At 43.2% G+C, this 20,291-nt stretch overlaps 1 protein-coding gene across 2 annotated transcripts; it reads left to right on the top strand.

Annotated features, from left to right (window-relative positions):
* Nucleotides 1-4,227: 4,227 nt before the first annotated feature.
* Nucleotides 4,228-14,405, top strand: LOC148684361 (protein FAM240B-like). Of its 2 annotated transcripts, XM_088652996.1 has the most exons (4): nt 4,228-4,470; nt 8,885-8,987; nt 9,360-9,512; nt 12,375-12,976. In XM_088652996.1, the coding sequence occupies exons 2-4, from the start codon at nt 8,959-8,961 to the stop codon at nt 12,505-12,507; spliced, it is 315 nt and encodes a 104-aa protein (XP_088509122.1). In that variant the 5' UTR covers nt 4,228-4,470; nt 8,885-8,958; the 3' UTR covers nt 12,508-12,976. The 2 variants fall into 2 exon arrangements, with proteins under 2 accessions (XP_088509122.1, XP_088509123.1); XM_088652997.1 differs by lacking the exon at nt 8,885-8,987 and having other exon boundaries at nt 4,377-4,470; nt 12,375-14,405.
* The last annotated feature ends 5,886 nt before the right edge of the window (nt 14,406-20,291 follow it).

Below are 20,291 nucleotides of genomic sequence, written 5' to 3'. Positions count from 1 at the left end.
CTTTTGCTGTGCCAATGTAAAGTTCTTGGATCCCTCCTGCAAAACAGTCTGGAGGCACCCTTCAGTGTGGCTTTTTCATATCAGAAATGTGCATCTGAACTGGCTTTCTGTCGCTTGCTGGCTTTTCAGAAAAGGCATTTGGTGCTTCAGAAAGACAGGCAGTCTTGGGCTCTCAACCATAGGTTTAATTGATACTCAAACTCTATCTGAGCATTCACCCTCACAAAAATACAATCAGGGTTCTAAATTGTGCAAGGAACCTCCAATTATGCCCAACCTGTGCAATTGAAAACAAATGCAAATATTACAAAATGCCGTAAGTCTCCAATGACCTCCTTAAAGGGACCCAAACCTGGATAAGTGCTGTTGGTGGTACTCAGAATAAATATTACTAGACTACAGATAATCTGATTCAGTGTACAAAAAAAGTTTGATGTTTGAAATCACATGTTGTCTTATGAAAAGGTCATCCATTCAACAACATTTATAGACATTAGCTCCTCAGGCCACCTATTCTGTTTTTCAATGAGCAATCTGATTTCTGAGAAGGCATTAAGAAATTCTGGGGAAATTCGGCCCCGTAGTAATACTTATAACAGGCAAGGCAATTGTTCTAGAGGAACAGCCCTTCAAGCAAATAATCCGGTGAAAATCTGATCATTACATATCAAATCAAAAGCAGAATAAAAGCAAATAGAGCACTGGTTTAAAAAAGAAGAAGAAGAAGAAGACATATAAATCTTATACACGAGAAAGACCTAGAAGGTCATCTAATCTGTTTCTTTGCCAGTTCAGGATTGCCTTTTTTATTTTTAGAAAAGTCCCCAATGTGATTGAAATATCTCACTCTCAAATGATGGTATTCCAAACAAGTTAGCTTACAAAAAAAAGGCATTAATAGCATGTCATTGGAAATATAATTTGACAGTAGCTAGCAATGGGCTGCTATGTTATTTGTAGGCAACCAGTCACTGCTAGCAAATTGGGCCTGTCTGACACAACGGGGGAAAAGGACAGAAAACAACTTGTTATTTTATGTGCCACTGACAGCAAGGCCTAGTCTTCCATTTCCCACCACAATTCCACCCTCTTGCTCCATCCTATGACACCCACCCACCCACAGCTTTTCTTCACAACTCGTAGACCCTAACCCCTTTCCTCCTCAGCTCATTTTCATGCAATCTTTTCTTCCACGTTCCCTCACTTTTCAAGCTTTCCACTTCCCCTTTCTCCTCACCCCTTCCTTTCCCATCGGTGCTTAATATGAACCAGCCAACTCCAGAATCTCTTTCAACACTCCTGGGTCTCAGTTCTGAAGATGTGGAGAAATAGTCATAAGAAGAGTGATGTTGCATCAAAGTGATCCATTTACCGGTACCTCAGTACAGTATTGTCTACACTGAGTGGCTCTCTGGTATTTCAAGCAAGGTTGTCTCCTTGACCTACTCGGAGATTGAAACCTAGGACCTCCTCCATGTAAAGTGGATACAGTGGTACCTCTACTTACGAATTTAATGCATTCTGAACACACATTTGTAAGTCGGAAAAAATTGTAAGTTGAATACCATAGGAATGCATTGGAAGAAAAAATTCGTAAGTAGAAGCAACCCTATCTAAAAATTCGTAAGTAGAAAAAATCCTATCTAAACCGCATCCAAGATGGTGGATGGAGCTCCATTCATAAGTAGAAACATTCGTAAGTAGAGTTATTTATAAGAAGAGGTACCACTGTATTCTGCCAATGAGCTACAGCCTTTTGCAGAAGACCTCCCACATGAAAGACTAGGACTTCCATCCCCATCATGGCCAATGGTTGGGGATGACGGGCCCTTTAGTCCAACTACGTCTGCAGGTCAACAGGTTTGCCATCCTGTTGCCAAGAAGGTGGAGGGCTGTGGGGGCAGAGTTCAAGATGCATCAGTAAGGACAGGATCCTTTTACTCACTGCTTCATTGTGTTTTCCATCACCTCAGAAAATATGTAACAGAAGGGTGTTAAGTGTACACAGTATGACTAACCAAAGCATTATCATGCAAGTAATAATATCTTGAAAGTTAAAATTCTGTTTTTTCCAAGCTTCTTTTCTGATAGCCGTTTGCCAGAGGTTGCTGAAATTCAGCAGCTAAATACTAAACCACAACATTCTAACAGTGTGCATTTTTCCACTAGATGCAAACACATCCCATCAGTCACGCAGCTCTTTTTGTGGATGAGCAAGTAAAATATAAATTAAAATGCTATGGCTTGACCTGCCTGGCAACAACTCTCCATTATCTGATGCAGATCTGCAGTATTTTCCATCCTGGTTTCCTGAGTACAGCTTCTAATGACTGAATCCAAGACTTTGCATGCAAAGTATGCACTCTACCGCTAAGCTCCAGCCCGTTCCTCTAATCGTGCCACTGGAACACTATGAATTTGCTCCCACCCTGGCATAAAATAAGCACGACCACAGAAGGGATTATAATTCTTGTACTGCCTCCAGCGAGGGCAGAAAATAACTACACTGGGTGTGTTTATAGAGCCATTCTCTTCCCACCAATGGTATTTTGTCATGTATGAGCCCACATTTTCATACCCAGTTGCATAATCATACAAGTCCCAAGCAAAATAAGTGGTAAGTTCAAGAATAGAATGGGCTGCTGTTCCACACTGATTTTCAAAGGAAGACATTTAAAAGTTACTGCTCACTAATGGAGAAATTCCATCAATAAGAAACATGTGCAAGAGGCAAAACAGAAAATAATGGAGCTCTTCTTGTTCACAAGCCAAAATCCAATTGTTTGTTTTTGGCATTGCCTGTGTTCCATGCAAAATAAAAATACATCTGTTTCAGTGGCATTCAACAAGGCCTACTCCTTCCTTTTAACCCTTGCTCTTCCTGAACTGTCTCCATATCACCTAGTCATTATAAGATCCACTATGCAGAAGGAGATCCTATTGAGATCAATGGACTTATTTCCAGATAAATGTGTATAGGATTGCAGTCTATGTAACTTTAGGAAATGGTGGCAGAGTCTGTGTGTTTTCCTCTTCCCTCTCCATCCGGTTTTCCTTTTGTGTATTTTCTTTTGGATTGTAGGCAGAACGTGCCATGTTATTAATATGTGCACAGCTCCCAGGACATTTTATAAGGGTCATACCCTCTCTTGCATGCAGAAGGTCCAAGGTTCAATCCCTGACATCTCCACATAGGACTGGGAGAGACCTCTGTCTGATATCCTAAATATCCTGCTAGTCAAGGTAGACCATACTCAGCTAGGTGGATCAGCGGTCTGACTCAGTATAATGCAATTTCCTAATAATAACAGCAATAAATAAATGAAATATAATATAATGCCACCTCTGTTACTTAGCTTTGCCCATGACAAGGCTAGACTTCAACTCTAATTAAAATAGAAATCCGATGAAGCAAATATTAAACATAGAGTATGTTTCTAGATCATGACTAGTAGCATCCTATATAGTCGTACCGTGGATCTCGAATGCCTTGACTCCTGAACAAATTGGCTCCCGAACGATCGAAACCTGGAAGTGAGTGTTCCGGTTTTCAAACGATTTTCGGAAGCCGAACATCCGGTGTGGCTTCCGATTGGCTGCAGGAGCTTCCTGCGTCCAATTGGAAGCCGCACTTTGGTTTCCGGACATTTTGGAAGTCAAACGGACTTCCGGAACTGATTCTGTTCAACTTCCAAGGTACGACTGTAATTGAAGAAAAACTCAGGAATAGGGCATAAATCCTGACCTCTAGCACAGAGACAGAGAAAAGCCTCTGCTTATTCATTCATCACAGTAGGTGTGCTATGTTTGTTGCACATTCTTAAAAGCTTTGGGGCTGCCCTTGAGTTGGGTTCAGATCCCTTTGCTATGCACAGCATTAACAGCTAATCCAGAGTACTGCCATGCACCCAGCCAGGTGTTCTTACCAACCAGCAGTTCAAAGAAGATTTCCCCCCAGCTGACCCCTCTGTCACTTGTTTGAGTAACACAGTCCTGAAACAAGACATGTTATACAATGTAAGCTGTTTAGATCTCTCTGTTGTCTTGGAGGAGACAGGGCTGTGTTCCTGCGAGTCACATGGCATCATGTTCCTAAGAGGTGCACTTGTCAAAGAATAACTGTTTCCCTTGAGCCAAGCTATGACATCAGTGACACTTGCCTGAAAGTTATAGCAGAGATCAAATGCGGCATTCAAAGCTGATGCCTTGTAGCTGTCTGGCCATTCCACTTCATGTGTTGTAGACCTCTACAGACGGAGATTAGTTTCTTCGCCTCCTGTTGAAATGGTTCAAAAATAGCTCATGTCACCAAACCCAAATAAAAATGAGTGACAGAAGGAAAGATATTTGAGGTTTACACAGTCCGCTGTGAGGCTGTGTGAAAGGAGAGGGACCTAAAGGTAAATGTAGCACATCTCACAGCTATCTCCAGAAAAGCCTGGTGGAAGAAGCAGCTTCTGTCTTATTAAAGTAAGCCTTTAATTATTTGACAGATTATTATTGTATTATCTTGCAGGGTGTGACACAGTAGTCAGTTTTTCTCTGATCTTTTTTATGCAGCTAATAACGATACCAGATTTTTAATGTACTGTTAGATCGCCCCACCCAAGTTATCTGATCTCTAGGCTCTTTCATGTTTGTATTTTACATTAGTATTTAAATCGCTGTTAAGGTAAAATGTCAAAGGCTATCAAAACACTCAGAGAAGATGCCCCTCAAAAGCCATGTTTAATAAGATTTCCATTCCACCTCACATCCTTGTACTAAAAACAATATGGAAGCTGTTTGTTTTAGTTTTTGATTTAAAGCATGCTTTAATCATAATTCTATGTACAATGTTTTCATTTAAAGGCTGCAAACCTGTGTACACCTTACCCGTGAGTAAGCCTCATTGTAATACCTAGTACTTAGTACTACTGTGAGTAAGCTGGAAGAGCCAGAGGTGCCATTTGTTCAGAAGACTCCAGTGAGGGGCTTTTAAAATGTACGGTATATAAATGTATATAAAACTAAAGGTATATTTTAAGGTATATTTAAATAAATAGTTTCTGAAGTATTAACTCATAAGTTCCTTGAAATCAAATAACTCTGCTCTCCAGTTTTAAGTCACAGAAAGAAGGGGAGGAGAGATCACTTACCAAAGTTAATTTGAATTCCCACTAGATTTTTTTAATTAAAAAAAGCATTTAAAGTATATAGAGACTAGTCTTTACTGTCATGAATTCACACTTAAAGTACCTCATCTAAACATGAAGTGTGAAGTCCAGTGCTCTTATTCTGTTTGTATAAAAGCTTTTGATCCCATGAAGATGTCCACAAATGTAAGAAGAGATGCGATTTTTGTCCACCCCCCTTTTCATCTGCAGGCACCTTTCACAATGTTCTGCAGTGTCACCAGCCCCCTGAAACAGATTTGCAGAGGGCACTACAGTGGGAGGGGGGGAACTGGTGAAAATCACATTCTCATCTCTCAAATTACCAGAATCCTCTGCTGGATCAAAAGCAGAATGGCAGCATTAGAGTTTGCCCCCTACATGGCCATTTTTGTTTTTCACTAAAGCAATGACATTATTTCACTGATTTATCCCATAAGACTAGGAAGGCGAAGCCAGACCTTTGCAGAGTACCTCTAAGCAAAATAACTATTAAATTCTAGAAGTCCGCATGAAGTATAACTTGTCTCACACTGAACTCAGCTTGACTGTACTGAGTTTCAGAGGCGTTCAAACGCCACTACATTCAATAGTTTCGCCATTGCCTTCAACAGACGGTTCTATGGCACCCCTCGTTTTCAAAGCAGCAAAGGAAGAGAGTTATATTTTTCAGCACAGCATTAGACAAATGCAAAACTGAACTTGTCTCTGCATTTTCCTAACATTGTCTGTGGGTTTCCTATTTTACAAGCTTGCCTGTCAAAGTGTGATGCTGAGCGCTCGCTATAGAGAAAAGTGAATACTGTATAAAAAAAGGATGTCTCCCTCACCCCTTCTCATTTCCTCCTGTTACACTGATGGATTTTACGTTTGGTGGCGACTCGGTGGCTGCATTGGAGAATGCAATTGGGGCTATGTATCAAATGTGGGTTCCAGTTTCGGCCTTGGTGCTGTTTCTCCCATGAAACAACACAGGAAACCAGGCTGGGAGAGCTTGGAGAATATCTCAAAATAGCAACCCTAGGAAGATAAAATGTTGGATCCTCCCAAATGTTCATTGAACCCAAAGTATTTTATTGCCTGAAGTGAGGCACAAGATGGTACCTGCACCCCCCCACACACCCCACCCCCATTCCATGTACAGTGGTACCTCAGTTTATGAACACAATTGGTTCCGGAAGTCTGTTCATAAACTGAAGCGTTCATAAACTGAAGCGAACTTTCCCATTGAAAGTAATGGAAAATGGATTAATCCGTTCCAGACGGGTCCGCGGAGTACTCAACCTGAAGCGTACTTAACCTGAAGCATGGGTGTAATTGGTTCCGGATGTCTGTTCATAAACTGAAGCGTTCATAAACTGAAGCGAACTTTACCATTGAAAGTAATGGAAAGTGGATTAATCCGTTCCAGACGGGTCCGCGGAGTACTCAACCTGAAGCGTACTTAACCTGAAGCATGGGCGTAATTGGTTCCGGAAGTCTGTTCATAAACTGAAGCGTTCATAAACTGAAGCAAACTTTACCATTGAAAGTAATGGAAAGTGAATTAATCTGTTCCAGATGGGCCCGTGGCGTTCGTAAACCGAAAATTCATAAACCGAGGTGTTCATAAACCGAGGTTCCACTGTACAACAGTCAACTTAGTTGACTGTTGAATCTTATTTCCCTACCACTCCATAAATTTAAAGCACCTATCTTCCCCTAAGGAATCCTGGGCATAGCTGTCAACTTTCAGATTTGAAAATAAGGGATCAGCAGCAGCCTCACCTGTCCCAGGGACAGTCTACGGTATATCTAACAATCCAGGATAGCAGCGGGGAAACGGTGCTAGAATAAGGGAATTTCCAGCAAAAAAAAGGGAGGGTTGACAGCTATGATCCTGGGAAATGTAGTCCATCCACTCACAATGCCACAACCCCCAGCCCTTAATAAATTAAAGCTAACAGAATTCTTTGGAGGAAGTCAAGTGCTTTAAATGTACGGCATGTACGCCGTGGAAGTTCAGCAATGATGACGGAAAGGCAATTTCCCGATGAACCTGAGGGCAACAGGTTAGTTTGAGGAAAGGTGTAGAGTAGGCCACATCATGGCACAGCTGTGACCTACAACCCCACGTTCCAGTATATACAACCTGAAGTGGCTGCCTGTCTCACCTTAATGGCTGGGCTAGCCCTAGTCCAGCATCGTGTTTTCAACAATAACCAGTGATCTGCCTTAGGGAAGCTCCTATGCAAGACGCAATTGCAACAGCAATATCTCTTGCTTCCAGAGAGATGTGGGTGTAGAGCCCTCTGACTTTTGCAGAGCTGCAATATTGCCTATTATACAGGGGTCGGCAAACTACGGTCCGCGGCCCAGATACAGCCCAAGGGGGTCGTTAAACCACCCCTCCCCCCGGCCCTTACTGCCTGCTCACTCAGTCTGACTGACTTCTGGGATGCAGCCACGGCTTCCTATTGGCTGCAGGAAGCTCCTGCAGCCAATAGGAAGCCACAGGTGCCGCCCCCCCCCATGGCTCCAAAAGCCAGCGAGGAAGGAGCGGTGAGCATGGGCGCATGCACACAGGTGTGCGTGCTCCTCCACGCGGGCGCTCCGGCCCGCCAGTGGAAACGTTTGCCGACCCCAGCTGTAATATGAAGGTAATAATAATAATAATAATAATAATAATAATAATAATAATACCCCACCCATCTGACCGGGCCTCCCCAGCCACTCTGGGCGGCTCCCAACAGAATATTAAAAACATGGTAAAACATCAAAACTTCCCTAAACAGGGCTGCCTTCAGATGTCTTCTAAAAGTCAGATAGTTTATTTCCTTGACATCTGATGGGAGGGCATTACACAGGGCGGGCGCCACTACCGAGAAGGCCCCCTGTAACCTCACTTCTTGCAGGGAGGGAACCGCCAGAAGGCCCTCAGAGCTGGACCTCGGTGTCTGGGCTGAATGGCAGGGGTGGAGACGCTCCTTCAGGTCTACTGGGCCGAGGCTTTAAAGGTCAGCCCCAACACATTGAAATGTGCTCAGAAACATAAAAAGGGTAAAGGGGCCCCTGACCATCAGGTCCAGTCATGTCAGACTCTGGGGTTGCAGCGCTCATCTCACTCTATAGGCCGAGGGAGCCGATGTTTGTCCACAGACAGCTTCCGGGTTATGTGGCCAGCATAACAAAGCTGCTTCTGGCGAACCAGAGCAGCGCACAGAAACGCCGTTTACCTTCCCGCCGGAGCGGTCCCTATTTATCTACTTGCACTTTGATGTGCTTTCAAACTGCTAGGTGGGCAGGAGCTGGGCCTGAGCAACGGGAACTCACCCCGTTGCAGGGATTCGAACCGCCGACCTTCTGATCAGCAAGTCCTAGACTCTGTGGTTTAACCCACAGCGCCACCTGGGTCCCTTGCTCAGAAACATACTGGGAGCCAATGTAGGTCTTCCAGGACCAGTGTTACATGGTCTCGGCGGCCACTCCCAGTCACCAGTCTAGCTGCCGCATTCTGCGTTAGCTGTAGTTTTCAGGTCACCATCAAAGGTAATAATCATATCCATTGATCCACTTTTGCCTCTTGCGCCACCCTCCACTGGCACATAGCCATGCAGGAACGAAGCTGGCAAAAGATTCTCCACCCTTGCTATGAAAACTAATCTCTGTTGGCAGATAGGGCCGCATGATTGTTGTCATGTGTATTTATGAAGATGCTTCTTAAAATATGGAACAATCTTTAACCACTGTAGATCAGTGTACGATTCCGAAGACACGTTCCTTAAGACAATAACGACAAGCTATCAACAAATTTGTGGAAAGAAGCATGAAAGTCCAGAAAGGAGGGCATGCAAGGTGAAAAATGGCACTCTAGTATATTGCATATCAAGTTATACGACTCCCTCTAATAGCAAAGTCAGGTGGTGAGTGCTGACAGCATTGTAGCCAAAACAGGGACTCTGAGAAACAAGAACATGTCTTAGCACACACAAGGGAATTCAAAGCTTTGCAGAACTACAAAAAAGCTTGACCCCCATAAACCTTCCTAATGAAGACTAAATGTACTTAGTACATGCAGAATGTCTGCCACTTGGCAGGGGAATGGGAAAATTTTCACAGAGGTATATGAAAATTCTAATGGAGAGAGGGGGGGGCAGTTTTTTAGCACATGTATTATTTCCTAAATTACTACTGAGAAGGTCTTCATATCTTTGCTTTGCTTTTCAGAAAAATGAATCAACATCTTGGTTCCAAACGGCGCAGCGTGGCAGTCCATGATGCCCATGGCTTGAAGAACTTTTGGGAAGAAATCATTGAAGAAACACAGGCCAAGCAAAAAGAAGTTGAAGACTTCCAGTTAACCAGAAGTGCTTTGAATAAGTGAGTGATTTTCTCTTACTCGCATGGAAGCTGCCAGGCAAAAGACTGTAGGGTGTCCTCTAAAATGGGCATCTCCAATAGTTTTGCCCTTTAGAGTGCATACCCTCCAGCATTTGTCTGATGAAAATAGGGTCGTCCCATTCCATAACAATGATTTTCCTATTTATACCCCACACATCTTACTGGGTTGCCCCAGCCACTCTGGGCAGCTTCCAACATATATAAATATATAACATAAAGGTAAAGGGGCCCCTGACCATCAGGTCCAGTCGTGTCCGACTCTGGGGTTGCGGCGCTCATCTCGCTCTATAGGCCGAGGGAGCTGGCGTTTGTCTGCAGACAGCTTCCGGGTCATGTGGCCAGCATGACAAAGCTGCTTCTGGTGAACCAGAGCAGCGCACGGAAACGCCGTTTACCTTCCCACCAGAGCGGTCCCTATTTATCTACTTGCACTTTGATGTGCTTTCGAACTGCTAGGTGGGCAGGAGCTGGGACTGAGCAACAGGCGCTCACCCCGTTGCAGGGATTCGAACCGCCGACCTTCTGATCAGCAAGCCCTAGACTCTGTGGTTTATCCCACAGCGCCACCTGGGTCATATAAAACATAATAAAACATTAAGCATTTTTTTATAAATTCCCTATACACGATTGCCTTCAAATGGCTCAGGGGTTCGATAACTCCATACCCTCCAACATTTCTCCGATGAAAATAGGGACATCCTAAGGGAAAGTGGGACATTCCAGGATCAAATCAGAAACCGGGATGGCTTCTCTAAATCAGAGACGTCCTTGGAAAATAGGGACACATGGAGGGTCTGAGAGTGTGCCAATGAACACCACACTCTCTGCAGTTCAATAATGAAAGAAGATGCCTTTTATGGAAGGTTTTCGAGAAGAGTCAGGATGGGCATCTCTCAGGAATGCTTTAACAGATGGTGAACCACCACCCCATCTCATCTGACCCACCAAGTCTTTTCCCCTGGAAGGCCTGCTGGGCCTTGACTACGGTTGGAGATATTAATGGCTACAGTGAATGAAGTGCCTCTCACCTTGTCCTTTGCCTGCTGTCCTTGCTAGCAGATCAGAGTACTCCAAGAAGAGGAAGGAATGCTCTAGTCTCCTCCAAAGTTTCCCCAGTCCTTCATTAGAAATTTTCACCATAACCAAATAATGCACAGAGGCTCCACACAAAGTAACTTTTACAAATCATAATTCAAATAATGTACATTTAATTCAACAGGCTAGATAGATAGACAGACTGACCGACCTCCCGAGGGCAGCTGGTGATTATGAGCAAGTAGCAGCCTGAACTGAAGACAAATATTCTCTTTATGTTCCCTGGGTTCTTGTCGCTAACAAGTAGCACTTGGCCAAAGAGAGACTGTGCTTTGAATAAAGATATTCCCTGCTGATTAGACTGATTTTTAAGATCTTGGCTATGCCCTCTTGAGAATGCCACTTTCACTACAGGGCAGATCAAACTGAAAAAAATATATTAAACAGTAATTTGCAATCTAAATTGGAAACAAAATGAAAATGGCCATAGCCTTAAAAGGCCAGGCAAGGCTTATTGAGACATTAAAGGAGGCAGGCAGCAATACTCAGTGGTATATTGAGAAGTGACATTTCATTCTTGGCCTAGAATATTGGATGCTTTCTGTGCATAGTATTGCTGAGAAGTTAAGCTGTCATCAATGGCCTCAAGTTATATTATCAACTGGTTCCACTCTTAGCGCTATACCATAAAGGATCTTCAGCTTATTGCATTTTCACACTTGTGGTTTTAAAAAGTACCTAGATTTTGTGTTGATCATTGTCAAAAGTGTTATAGCATATTTTGCCAAAACTCCATAATTTTCTGCAATAATAGGTGTGGCTGTTTCTGTACAATTTCACCATGGACACAGTCAGATGGCTCTGTTTTCAGGGCTCAAGAGCTCCTAGGTTCTGGTCCATGCTGTTCTGATTGTGTAGAGCAGGCATCCCCAAACTCCGGCCCTCCAGATGTTTTGGACTACAATTCCCATCATCCCTGAGCACTGGTCCTGTTAGCTAAGGATCATGGGAGTTGAAGGCCAAAACATCTGGAGGGCCGCAGTTTGGGGGTCCCTGGTGTAGAGGGCTCCCATCCACACTAGCCCTCAGAACTAATTGAGAACTAATTGAGACTAGCATTTCCCCGATGAAAATAGGGATGTCCCATTGCATAACAATAATTTTACTCCAGATTTTAATACCCTCAATCCTTTTCAAGGGAATCTATATCCTTCCTAAGAGATGTCTGCAGTGGGTGGAAGTCTTTATATTTCACTGGGACATTTTCTGTCAACCTGGTCATATACTGTATTAAAAGTTCAATCAGCAATATAGAAAATGTCTAGGCAACATTAAAACTGCATATTGTTGGTTCAAACGGCATGCATGTTATTTAGACAGTTCATTGATTTTTGTTTTGACTTAGGAGTAACATAAACAGCAGTCTGTGCTCACAGATTTCCTTGATGTCACTTCCAATGCATGCATTATATGATTTTTTCCTATTGAGACAGCAGTTAGGCTTCATCAAGGGAATACCCTGGGGAGAAGGTGGCATATATCTAATGACAGCATTTTCCCAGTTATTTGACTCCTCTGTAATCTAGCAATGTCACCAGGTTTCACACTGATGATGAGCTGTGCCATTAGTATTCTCTCTGTGTCCCCAGCCAGAAGGCTGGAGAGATACCTATGCTAAATTAACACAAGACAAGTGCATTGGTGATGAAAGAAAAGGGACGGCACTGATACCACGCAAAAGAGCTAGACATCTGAAAAATCTGGCGAGGGATTTCACTGATGAGAGCGTCTGTTCCTTGTCCCCAGGCTCCGACGTGAATGGACCCAGAGACTGGAAGGTCGCTTAAAGATGCTTCAGAAGAGCAGCGAAAAGCCGAAACTTCAGAGTAGTCTATTGCCAATAGAAGCTGTTCAGCAGATTCAAAAAACAGTAGCCTAACGCTATTGCTGAAACGTAGGAGAGTATATTTTGCTAGCCCCACCGATTGGGCCTGATTTTGATCTTGGATAAATCTGAACAACAACTCCAATGACATTTATGCTGTAAATGAGCTGGTAAGAAATTTGGTGAAGGCCAGATAACAGCAAAATAACTTACATTCGCTGTTAAAACATTACGATCTATTTTCAACTGTATCATTAGGTCAGTGCGTATAGAATTGTATTAATCGCTTCTTGCATTTATAAGGCGACAAGCACTATATGGAACGAAAGCTGTTATTTATCTAGTACAAAATAGTGAGGTTGACAATGATTAATAATGATCAATGGGCATGTCACTTGAGCCTAAAATCCTAGCCCCATTTACCTGGGAATCAGCCCTGTGGAAGTTAATAGAACTCACTTCTAAATAGGCATGTATAGAATTCCACTGTAAATGTGACAGACAATATAGTTCTTTGACGTTTTTTCAAATGTTTGGAATTGTTAATGTTGAAGCAAGTTTAGGAGGAAGAGAGGGGAACTAGCCCCGTTGTATATTGGGGGGTGGGTGTTGTGTGGAGAGAGTCTCTTCCTTTAAATTCCTGGGAGTTTACCTTAGCGAAGACCTCACTTGGAAAAACAATATAACTCAGGTGGTTAGAAAGACCCAACAGAGACTCCATTTTCTCAGGGTCTTGCAAAAGAACAATATTATAGAACAATTGATGACCTCCTTCTGCCCACAATAGAAAGTGTCCTCTCATATTGTATCACAGTGTGGTACGTTGGCTTGACAGCCACAGACAGAAAGTCTTTACAGAGGGTGGTGAACACAGCACATGATATCATGGGCTTTCCCTGAGCCCACTAGATGACATCGCGAGGGATTGTTGCCTTAGGAGAGCGAGAAAAATTCTGAGGGACGATTCACAGCACCTCTTTGATCTTCTACCCTCGGGCAGGAGATATAGAAATATAATCAGTCGTACCAACAGGCTAAAAAAAAGTTTCTATCTGTGGGCTGTTAGGCTGCTGAACTGAAAATAATATAGTGCAACTGACTTTGGGGGTTGGTGTGTTGTGCGACAAGCACACAGAGTGCGTGTTTGTGGGGGGAGGGTGGCTTGGTTCATTTCAATGTGCACAGGTTGTACATTGACAATAGAGGTATTATTATTATTATTATTATTATTATTATTATTATTATTATGCCTGAAGCCACCAGGGCTTGCCTACCCATGAGGGGCAGCAGATCCTGATGTAAATCTTTACTCCATCTTTGCTCCTGATGTAGATCTTCACTCAGCCAGTGTGGTGTAGTGGTTAAGAGCGGTAGACTCGTAATCTGGGGAACCGGGTTCGCATCTCCGCTCCTCCACATGCAGCTGCTGGGTGACCTTGGGCCAGTCGCACTTCTTTGAAGTCTCTTAGCCCCACTCACCTCACAGAGTGTTTGTTGTGGGGGAGGAAGGGAAAAGGAAATTGATAGCCGCTTTGAGACTCCTTCGGGTAGTGATAAAGCGGGCTATCAAATCCAAACTACTACTACTCTTCCTCTTCTTCTTCTTCTTCTTCTTCTTCTTCTTCTTCTTCTTCTTCTTCTTCTTCTTCTTCTTCTTCTCCTGTTCTTCCCTAGTGGCGAGGGGAAAGCCATTTGCCTATGGTGTGGAACAGATTAAAATTAAAACAAAGAATGCCTGTGTAATTGAGCAGGGAAATTTTAGCATGGCACATTTACAGAAAGCTATGCAGAATGTTATTTGCAGTCAAGCCTCTTGATGAAAGATACGATTCCGAAGGACTTTTTTTCTTCTTCTGGGCAACTCATTTTGAAATATTCAATATAGTAATGATAAAGAACTTATTTATGCTTACATGTGTTTGTCTCCTGCTCAAGTAAAAGATTATGAACAGCATTTGGGTTTGCTTCTTCTTCTTCTTTTTTAATACAGAACCCAGGGCATTCTCCTTACTAATAGTTATGGATGACATTAATGCACTAACATTTTTTAAATGGGACACTTTGTCAATAGGATCAATAGAAGCAGAAAGCTTCTTTTGTCAGACATTATCATCAGGTAAGCCTTGATGGAAAGAGTCATTCTACGTTTGACAAACTCAGGTACTCTCAAGTTAAGCAGCGTGAAGGTATGGGGAGATTTGGAAAGCAAATTGAGGTGAGGAGAGGAGAGGAGGAAGATATATATTTTACTACCAGGGATTCATCCAAGGAGCTTACTCTGAAGTTAGGAATCTGCTGGAGATTTCTCAACATTCTAATTTGACAACAGTTTGTGCTGTTCTTAAGGGAGAAACATGCCAGTTGTTAAACCAGCTCAAATTAAATCAATCTGCAGGTGTGCAGAGTCACAGAATGGGAGGAGCAAAAAAAAAAAGCATTAGCTTACAAGAGAAGCCCATCTCCTTACTATTATTTCCCACCCCACCGAACAGGAATATTCCCCCCCCCTTCCTGCATGGTCATCATTCCACTGATGGTAGTGGGAAAATATTTGGTCATAGCATTGTTTTAGCTTGCCTGACAGTGGTGGCAGGACTTATTTCACCACTATATCACCCAAGTTACGGCGGCTATGAATGAACCAACCTACTACAATTGAATCAGATTATTAGTGGGTGGTTCCCTTGATGGGTGGGAGATCGCCTGCTCTTGATTGGGTTACACTTCCTCTGAAGAAGCAAGTTCGTAGCTTGGGGGCTGCCTCTGAAGATGGTTCGGAAACTAGTAAGCTAGTGCAGAAGTCAGCGAACAGGTTGCTCACCAGAGCAAGACGGTTTGAGCATATTACACCGATCTTGGCCTGACTGCCCTGGCTACCAATTAGTTTCCAGGCCCAATTTAAAATGCTGGTTTTGACCTATAAACCCTTAAGTGGCTCAGGACCGCAATACTTCAAGGACCACCTCTTTCCATATAAACCTACCCAGACCCTGAGATCATCTTCTGAAGACCTCCTTTATGTGCCTCCTCCTCGAGAGGTCTGGAGGGTGGCAACACGAGAACGAGCCTCCTCTGCGGTGGCTCCCCGTCTGTGGAATGCTATCCCCAGGGATGTTTGCCTGGCGCCTTCATTATACACCTTTAGTCGCCAGGGAAAAAATGTTCCTTTTTAACCAGGCCTTTGGCTGATTTGATTGACATCCTGTGTCCTTTTAAAATGTGGGGGGTTTTGAGGAGGAGTTATTGGGTTGTTGTTACTTTTATTTTCAACATGTATTTTGTGGTTTTATATTTTGATTTTATTCTGTGAACAACCCTGAGACCTACAAGCATAGTGTGGAAGAAGAAGAAGAAGAAGAAGAAGAAGAAGAAGAAGAAGAAGAAGAAGAAGAAGAAGAAGAAGAAGAAGAAGAAGAAGAAGAAGAAGAAGAAGTGTATACACACACCTACTTTTCAAGGCAGAGGAGTAACATCCATATTGATACAGCAGATGACATAGTAGCTTGCTGCCTGTAGCACAGATAATTTTATTGATTAACACTGATTAATTTTATTGACAGAGGCTTTTCATAGCTAACTATGTAGGTGAGTAATCACCTGTGTCTATTTCAATGTTTAAAATTTCTTATTTAAAGTAATTGTAGAGGTTTCTTGCCACCTTTGTATTAAGTGAGGATTAGCAAGAAAGCTCACGTAGCATGGATGAATGCAGATCACAGATTGCAGATGGAGTTGGAACCCCTCCAGAGTAATCGCTAGTCAACTGGTCCCCCAAGAGCTGACTTTACCATTTAGATTTCAGAGCTGGCTGACAGATATGAGAAATTACTTATGCTGTAAACAGACAACCTACTGTTAAGAACACTGAAGAGTCTCGTGAGTGTTATTTATTCTTGCAACTACAAAGAATATGTTCCATTATTAATCAAGTTCCTGATAGCATTCATTACAGACAGCTGTATGCCTGTAACTAGTGTGAAGGCCTGAATGCCACTCATTTCTAATCAAAAGGCAGCTCCAGAGATTTCGGAAGGCATGCTTATTAGACATGATGCCTCTCTCCCCCAGTACATAAACAGCAGAGAGGGTGGCTCTCCATTTCATAATTTACAGCACACTGAATTCTGAATGGGTGGCCACTACCTCAACACATCCCAGTTTAGCATGTTTGGGGGATGTCAGTCAGACCCTCCAAGTGTCCGTAGTTTCCAGGAACAGTCCTAGATTTACAGAAACCATCCCAGTTTCTGATTTGATCCCGGAATGTCCCACTTTTCCTTAGGACGCACCTATTTTCATCAGAGAAATCTTGGAGGAGATGAGTTTATGCGACCCCGGAGCCAAGGAGATAAGTAACTATACAACCGGTAGAAAACATCTGAAGGCAGCCCTGTACTGGGAAGTTTTTTTAAAACATGTTTAATGTTTTATTATGTTTTTATATATGTTGGAAGCTGCCCAGAGTGGCGGTAGCAACGCAGTCAGATGGGCGGGGTATAAATAAAAAAATTCTTATGATTATTACCATTATGGAATAGGTCACCCCTATTTTCATCAGAGAAATTTTGGAGGGTGTGGTCTCTGCTTCTTGCAGGAGCCGATGGAGGAAGGGAACAGCATTCTGTTAACTGAGATTACCGATCAACAGATAGAAATGTCTGTCTACAGCAGCCGTACAACCCCGCTTACTATGAGCAGTAGCTCAGTAGCATGCTTTGCATGCAGGACACCCCAGGCTCAATCCCCCCAGATGTCCAGGCAGGGCTGAAAGCGACCACCTTCTGAAATCTTGGAGAGCTGCTACCAGACAGTGCAGACAATACTGAGCTAGATTGAGCAATGGCTCTGACTCAGTGTAAGGCAGCTTCCTCTGTTCATAGGTTCTGTGCAATCTATCTATATAAAAATGTAACCTGGCCATGTCCATTAGTACCCAAGTTTCACCAAAACCGCTTGACCGATTGCACTCAAATTTTGACACAATGCCACATGCGAATATGAGAGCAAGCCCATACCGTTTTCAAAGACAGATGTCACACCTGTGCCACGTAAAACACCAAAAACCCTGTGTTTCAAAACACACCACTCAGAAGAAAATGCATTATAGGAAAAGAACCAGTTTGCAAACCAGCGCCCTCTAGCGGCGTCTACACTTGTACTATAATAATAATAATAATAATAATAATAATAATAATAATAATAATAATAATAATTTTTATTATTTATACCCCGCCCATCTGGCTGGGCTTCCCCTGCCACTCTGGGCGGCTTCCAACAAACATTAAAATACATCAAATATCACAGATTAAAAACCTCCCTAAACAGGGCTGCCTTTAGGTATTTTCTAAATGTTAGGTAGTTGTTTATCTCTCTGACCTCTGATGGGAGGGTGTTCCACAGGGTGGGTGCCACTACCGAGAAGGCCCTCTGCCTGGTTCCCTGTAGCTTTGCTTCTCGCAGTGAGGGAACCGCCAGAAGGCCCTCGGTGCTGGATCTCAGTGTCCAGGCTGAATGATGGGTGTGGAGACGCTCCTTCAGGTATACAGGACCAAGGCCGTTTAGGGCTTTAAAGGTCAGCACCAACACTTTGAATTGTGCTCGGAAACGTACTGGGAGCCAATGTAGGTCTACACCTATAGAACAGGCACCCCCAAACTGCGGCCCTCCAGATGTTTTGGCCTACAACTCCCATGATCCCTAGCGAACAGGACCAGTGGTCAGGCATGATGGGAATTGTAGTCCAAAACATCTGGAGGGCCGAAGTTTGGGGATGCCTGCTATAGAACCTTCCCTCTCAACAGCACCTCAGCTCAGCTGCTGTTTACATACTAGGCCGAAGCCTTTATAGACTAGGCCGAATGGAGGTACTGACTCTCCTGGGTGGGGTTGGGGGGGACGGGATAGGTCAGGACACGGTGGGGCCAGTCACAGGGATGACCCAGGGTGGGGGGAAGAGGGGGCATGATACGGCAGGTTAGGGGAATCACAGGGGAAACTCAGGGGTGGGGGAGGAGGGGGCGGGAGACGTCATGGAACGACACAGGGTGGTGGCAGTCACAGGGATTAGCCATGGCAACGCGTGGCAGGGCCAGCTAGTTTAAAATATATTCATCCCTGCTTCCTGTTTGACAAAGACGGCCTCTAATGATGCAACACTTCCATAGCCATTCCTTTATTTTGTCGCATCCCCACAGTGCGGCACAACCAAGACTCTTGGAAATGGGAGCGGGGAAAGGCTGGCAAGTGATTGTGGAAGGGGACAACCGTCTGTGTGTGCAGGCATTGGGATTCTTCCACCTGACCCTGTGCGCTGCTGTGTCAGCGCTGTGGCACCTAAATGGGCCATTAATGCAGCCATCTGTAATAATGTGATTAACCACGGCTACAATAAGCATACAAGACAGCTTAAATGATCTCAGCCACCACAGTTGTCATCAATTCTCTCAAATAAACACCTAAAAACGTGGAACTAAGTCACTTCAGGTTCCATTTATGCTTATAGACAGCTGCACTTGTGACAGATATTCAGCATTTTCCAGACTAATGACCCAATTAGGGCACGTATTTCGGGGGGGGGGGTGACAATTGATTGGAACGTTCTTCAGAAAGGTTTTGAGGGTATAACCAACATGCTTAGAAAGTTTAATGCTTTGACCATAAATTTTAAATGATAGATTTTCAAGATTTCTATCTTGGGCCAAGTATGACCCAATCTAAAAGAAAGCCACTTATTTTCTTAAAATGTGTCAACAATATTGTTTGGTTATTATTCATTTTCTAAAAGGTATATACCATTTGATTGTTTTTTTTTAAAAAAACACCACCTCAAGCAGTTTAGGAAAAATATATCCTTAAAAACCATTTTCAGAACTAATAATATCATTTCCAGTGTTTTATTCAGTCCTGGTTCTGGGGGAAAGGCAGGATATAAAGATATAATAATGATTCCAAAATCCCATCACCTCTCTATTTGTCTATTACTGTAGTTCTGTGGTCAAAATCCTTGTATCCTCATATTCTAACACTTGTGATACATCTTCATCACGGACATTAAATTCTTCTTGTTTCATAAATTGAACTCCCCCCAAAAAGAGAAAAATATCTCCAAACAATGCAATAATGCTTTCTACTGCATTAACTGTCAATAATAGGTTTGTTTTGCATCAGAGAGATAGATAGATGACTGATAGATAATTTATTACGGTCGGAGACAAGCATATAAAACACACTTGGGGGTACAGTCCCAAAATGAACACAAACATTTAAAACATTGAACAACAGTAAATTTAAAAATTATAAATGCGATAAGCGTATGGACACTAAAAACTTTGAGATAAGCTACCGCAGAGACATGACCCAGAATCACCTGAGGTACCAAGTTTGGGGATTTTCTTGACAAACTAGTTTGGATCGGGGGATGGTCTGTGCCTACAGATCTGTACACAGAATCTGGCGACTATCCGGGTCATCTTTTGATCTTTGCCTAACAGGAGATCTAATTTTTGCTTTCCCCGGAGGTCGGCGAGCCTCAGCAGCAGGGGATCAATGGTTTCACTATGTGCCTCTTCATAAGAGGGACATCTAAAAAATAAGTGCTCTGGGCTTCCTATCTCCCCCAATGAACAGGCGCAAATTCTCTGAGCATATGGGACTTTTTAAAAGGATCCTTCCAGGACCGGCGAAGGCAAAGCTGAGCTTCTGGCAAGAGTAAAAGACCATCTTGCATTTTTGGATAATAGAAAGAAGATATATGCTGCTGGTGCGGCTACATCTCTCTCGATTTCTCCTGTTTTATAGTCGGGGCACCTTGAGCAATCCTGTTGTCTCTCGGTTGTCTA

Source organism: Zootoca vivipara, chromosome 10 (assembly GCF_965207765.1).
Source record: "Zootoca vivipara chromosome 10, rZooViv2.hap1.1, whole genome shotgun sequence".
Lineage (NCBI taxonomy): Eukaryota > Metazoa > Chordata > Lepidosauria > Squamata > Lacertidae > Zootoca > Zootoca vivipara.
This window is presented reverse-complemented; position numbering and strand designations above follow the sequence as displayed.

Coding starts and splice junctions, on each gene's coding strand:
- LOC148684361 (XM_088652996.1), top strand. CDS start 8,959: ATGAAAGTCCAGAAAGGAGGGCATGCAAG. Junction 8,988..9,359: donor CAGAAAGGAGGGCATGCAAG/GTGAAAAATGGC, acceptor TTTGCTTTTCAG/AAAAATGAATCAACATCTTG. Junction 9,513..12,374: donor ACCAGAAGTGCTTTGAATAA/GTGAGTGATTTT, acceptor CCTTGTCCCCAG/GCTCCGACGTGAATGGACCC.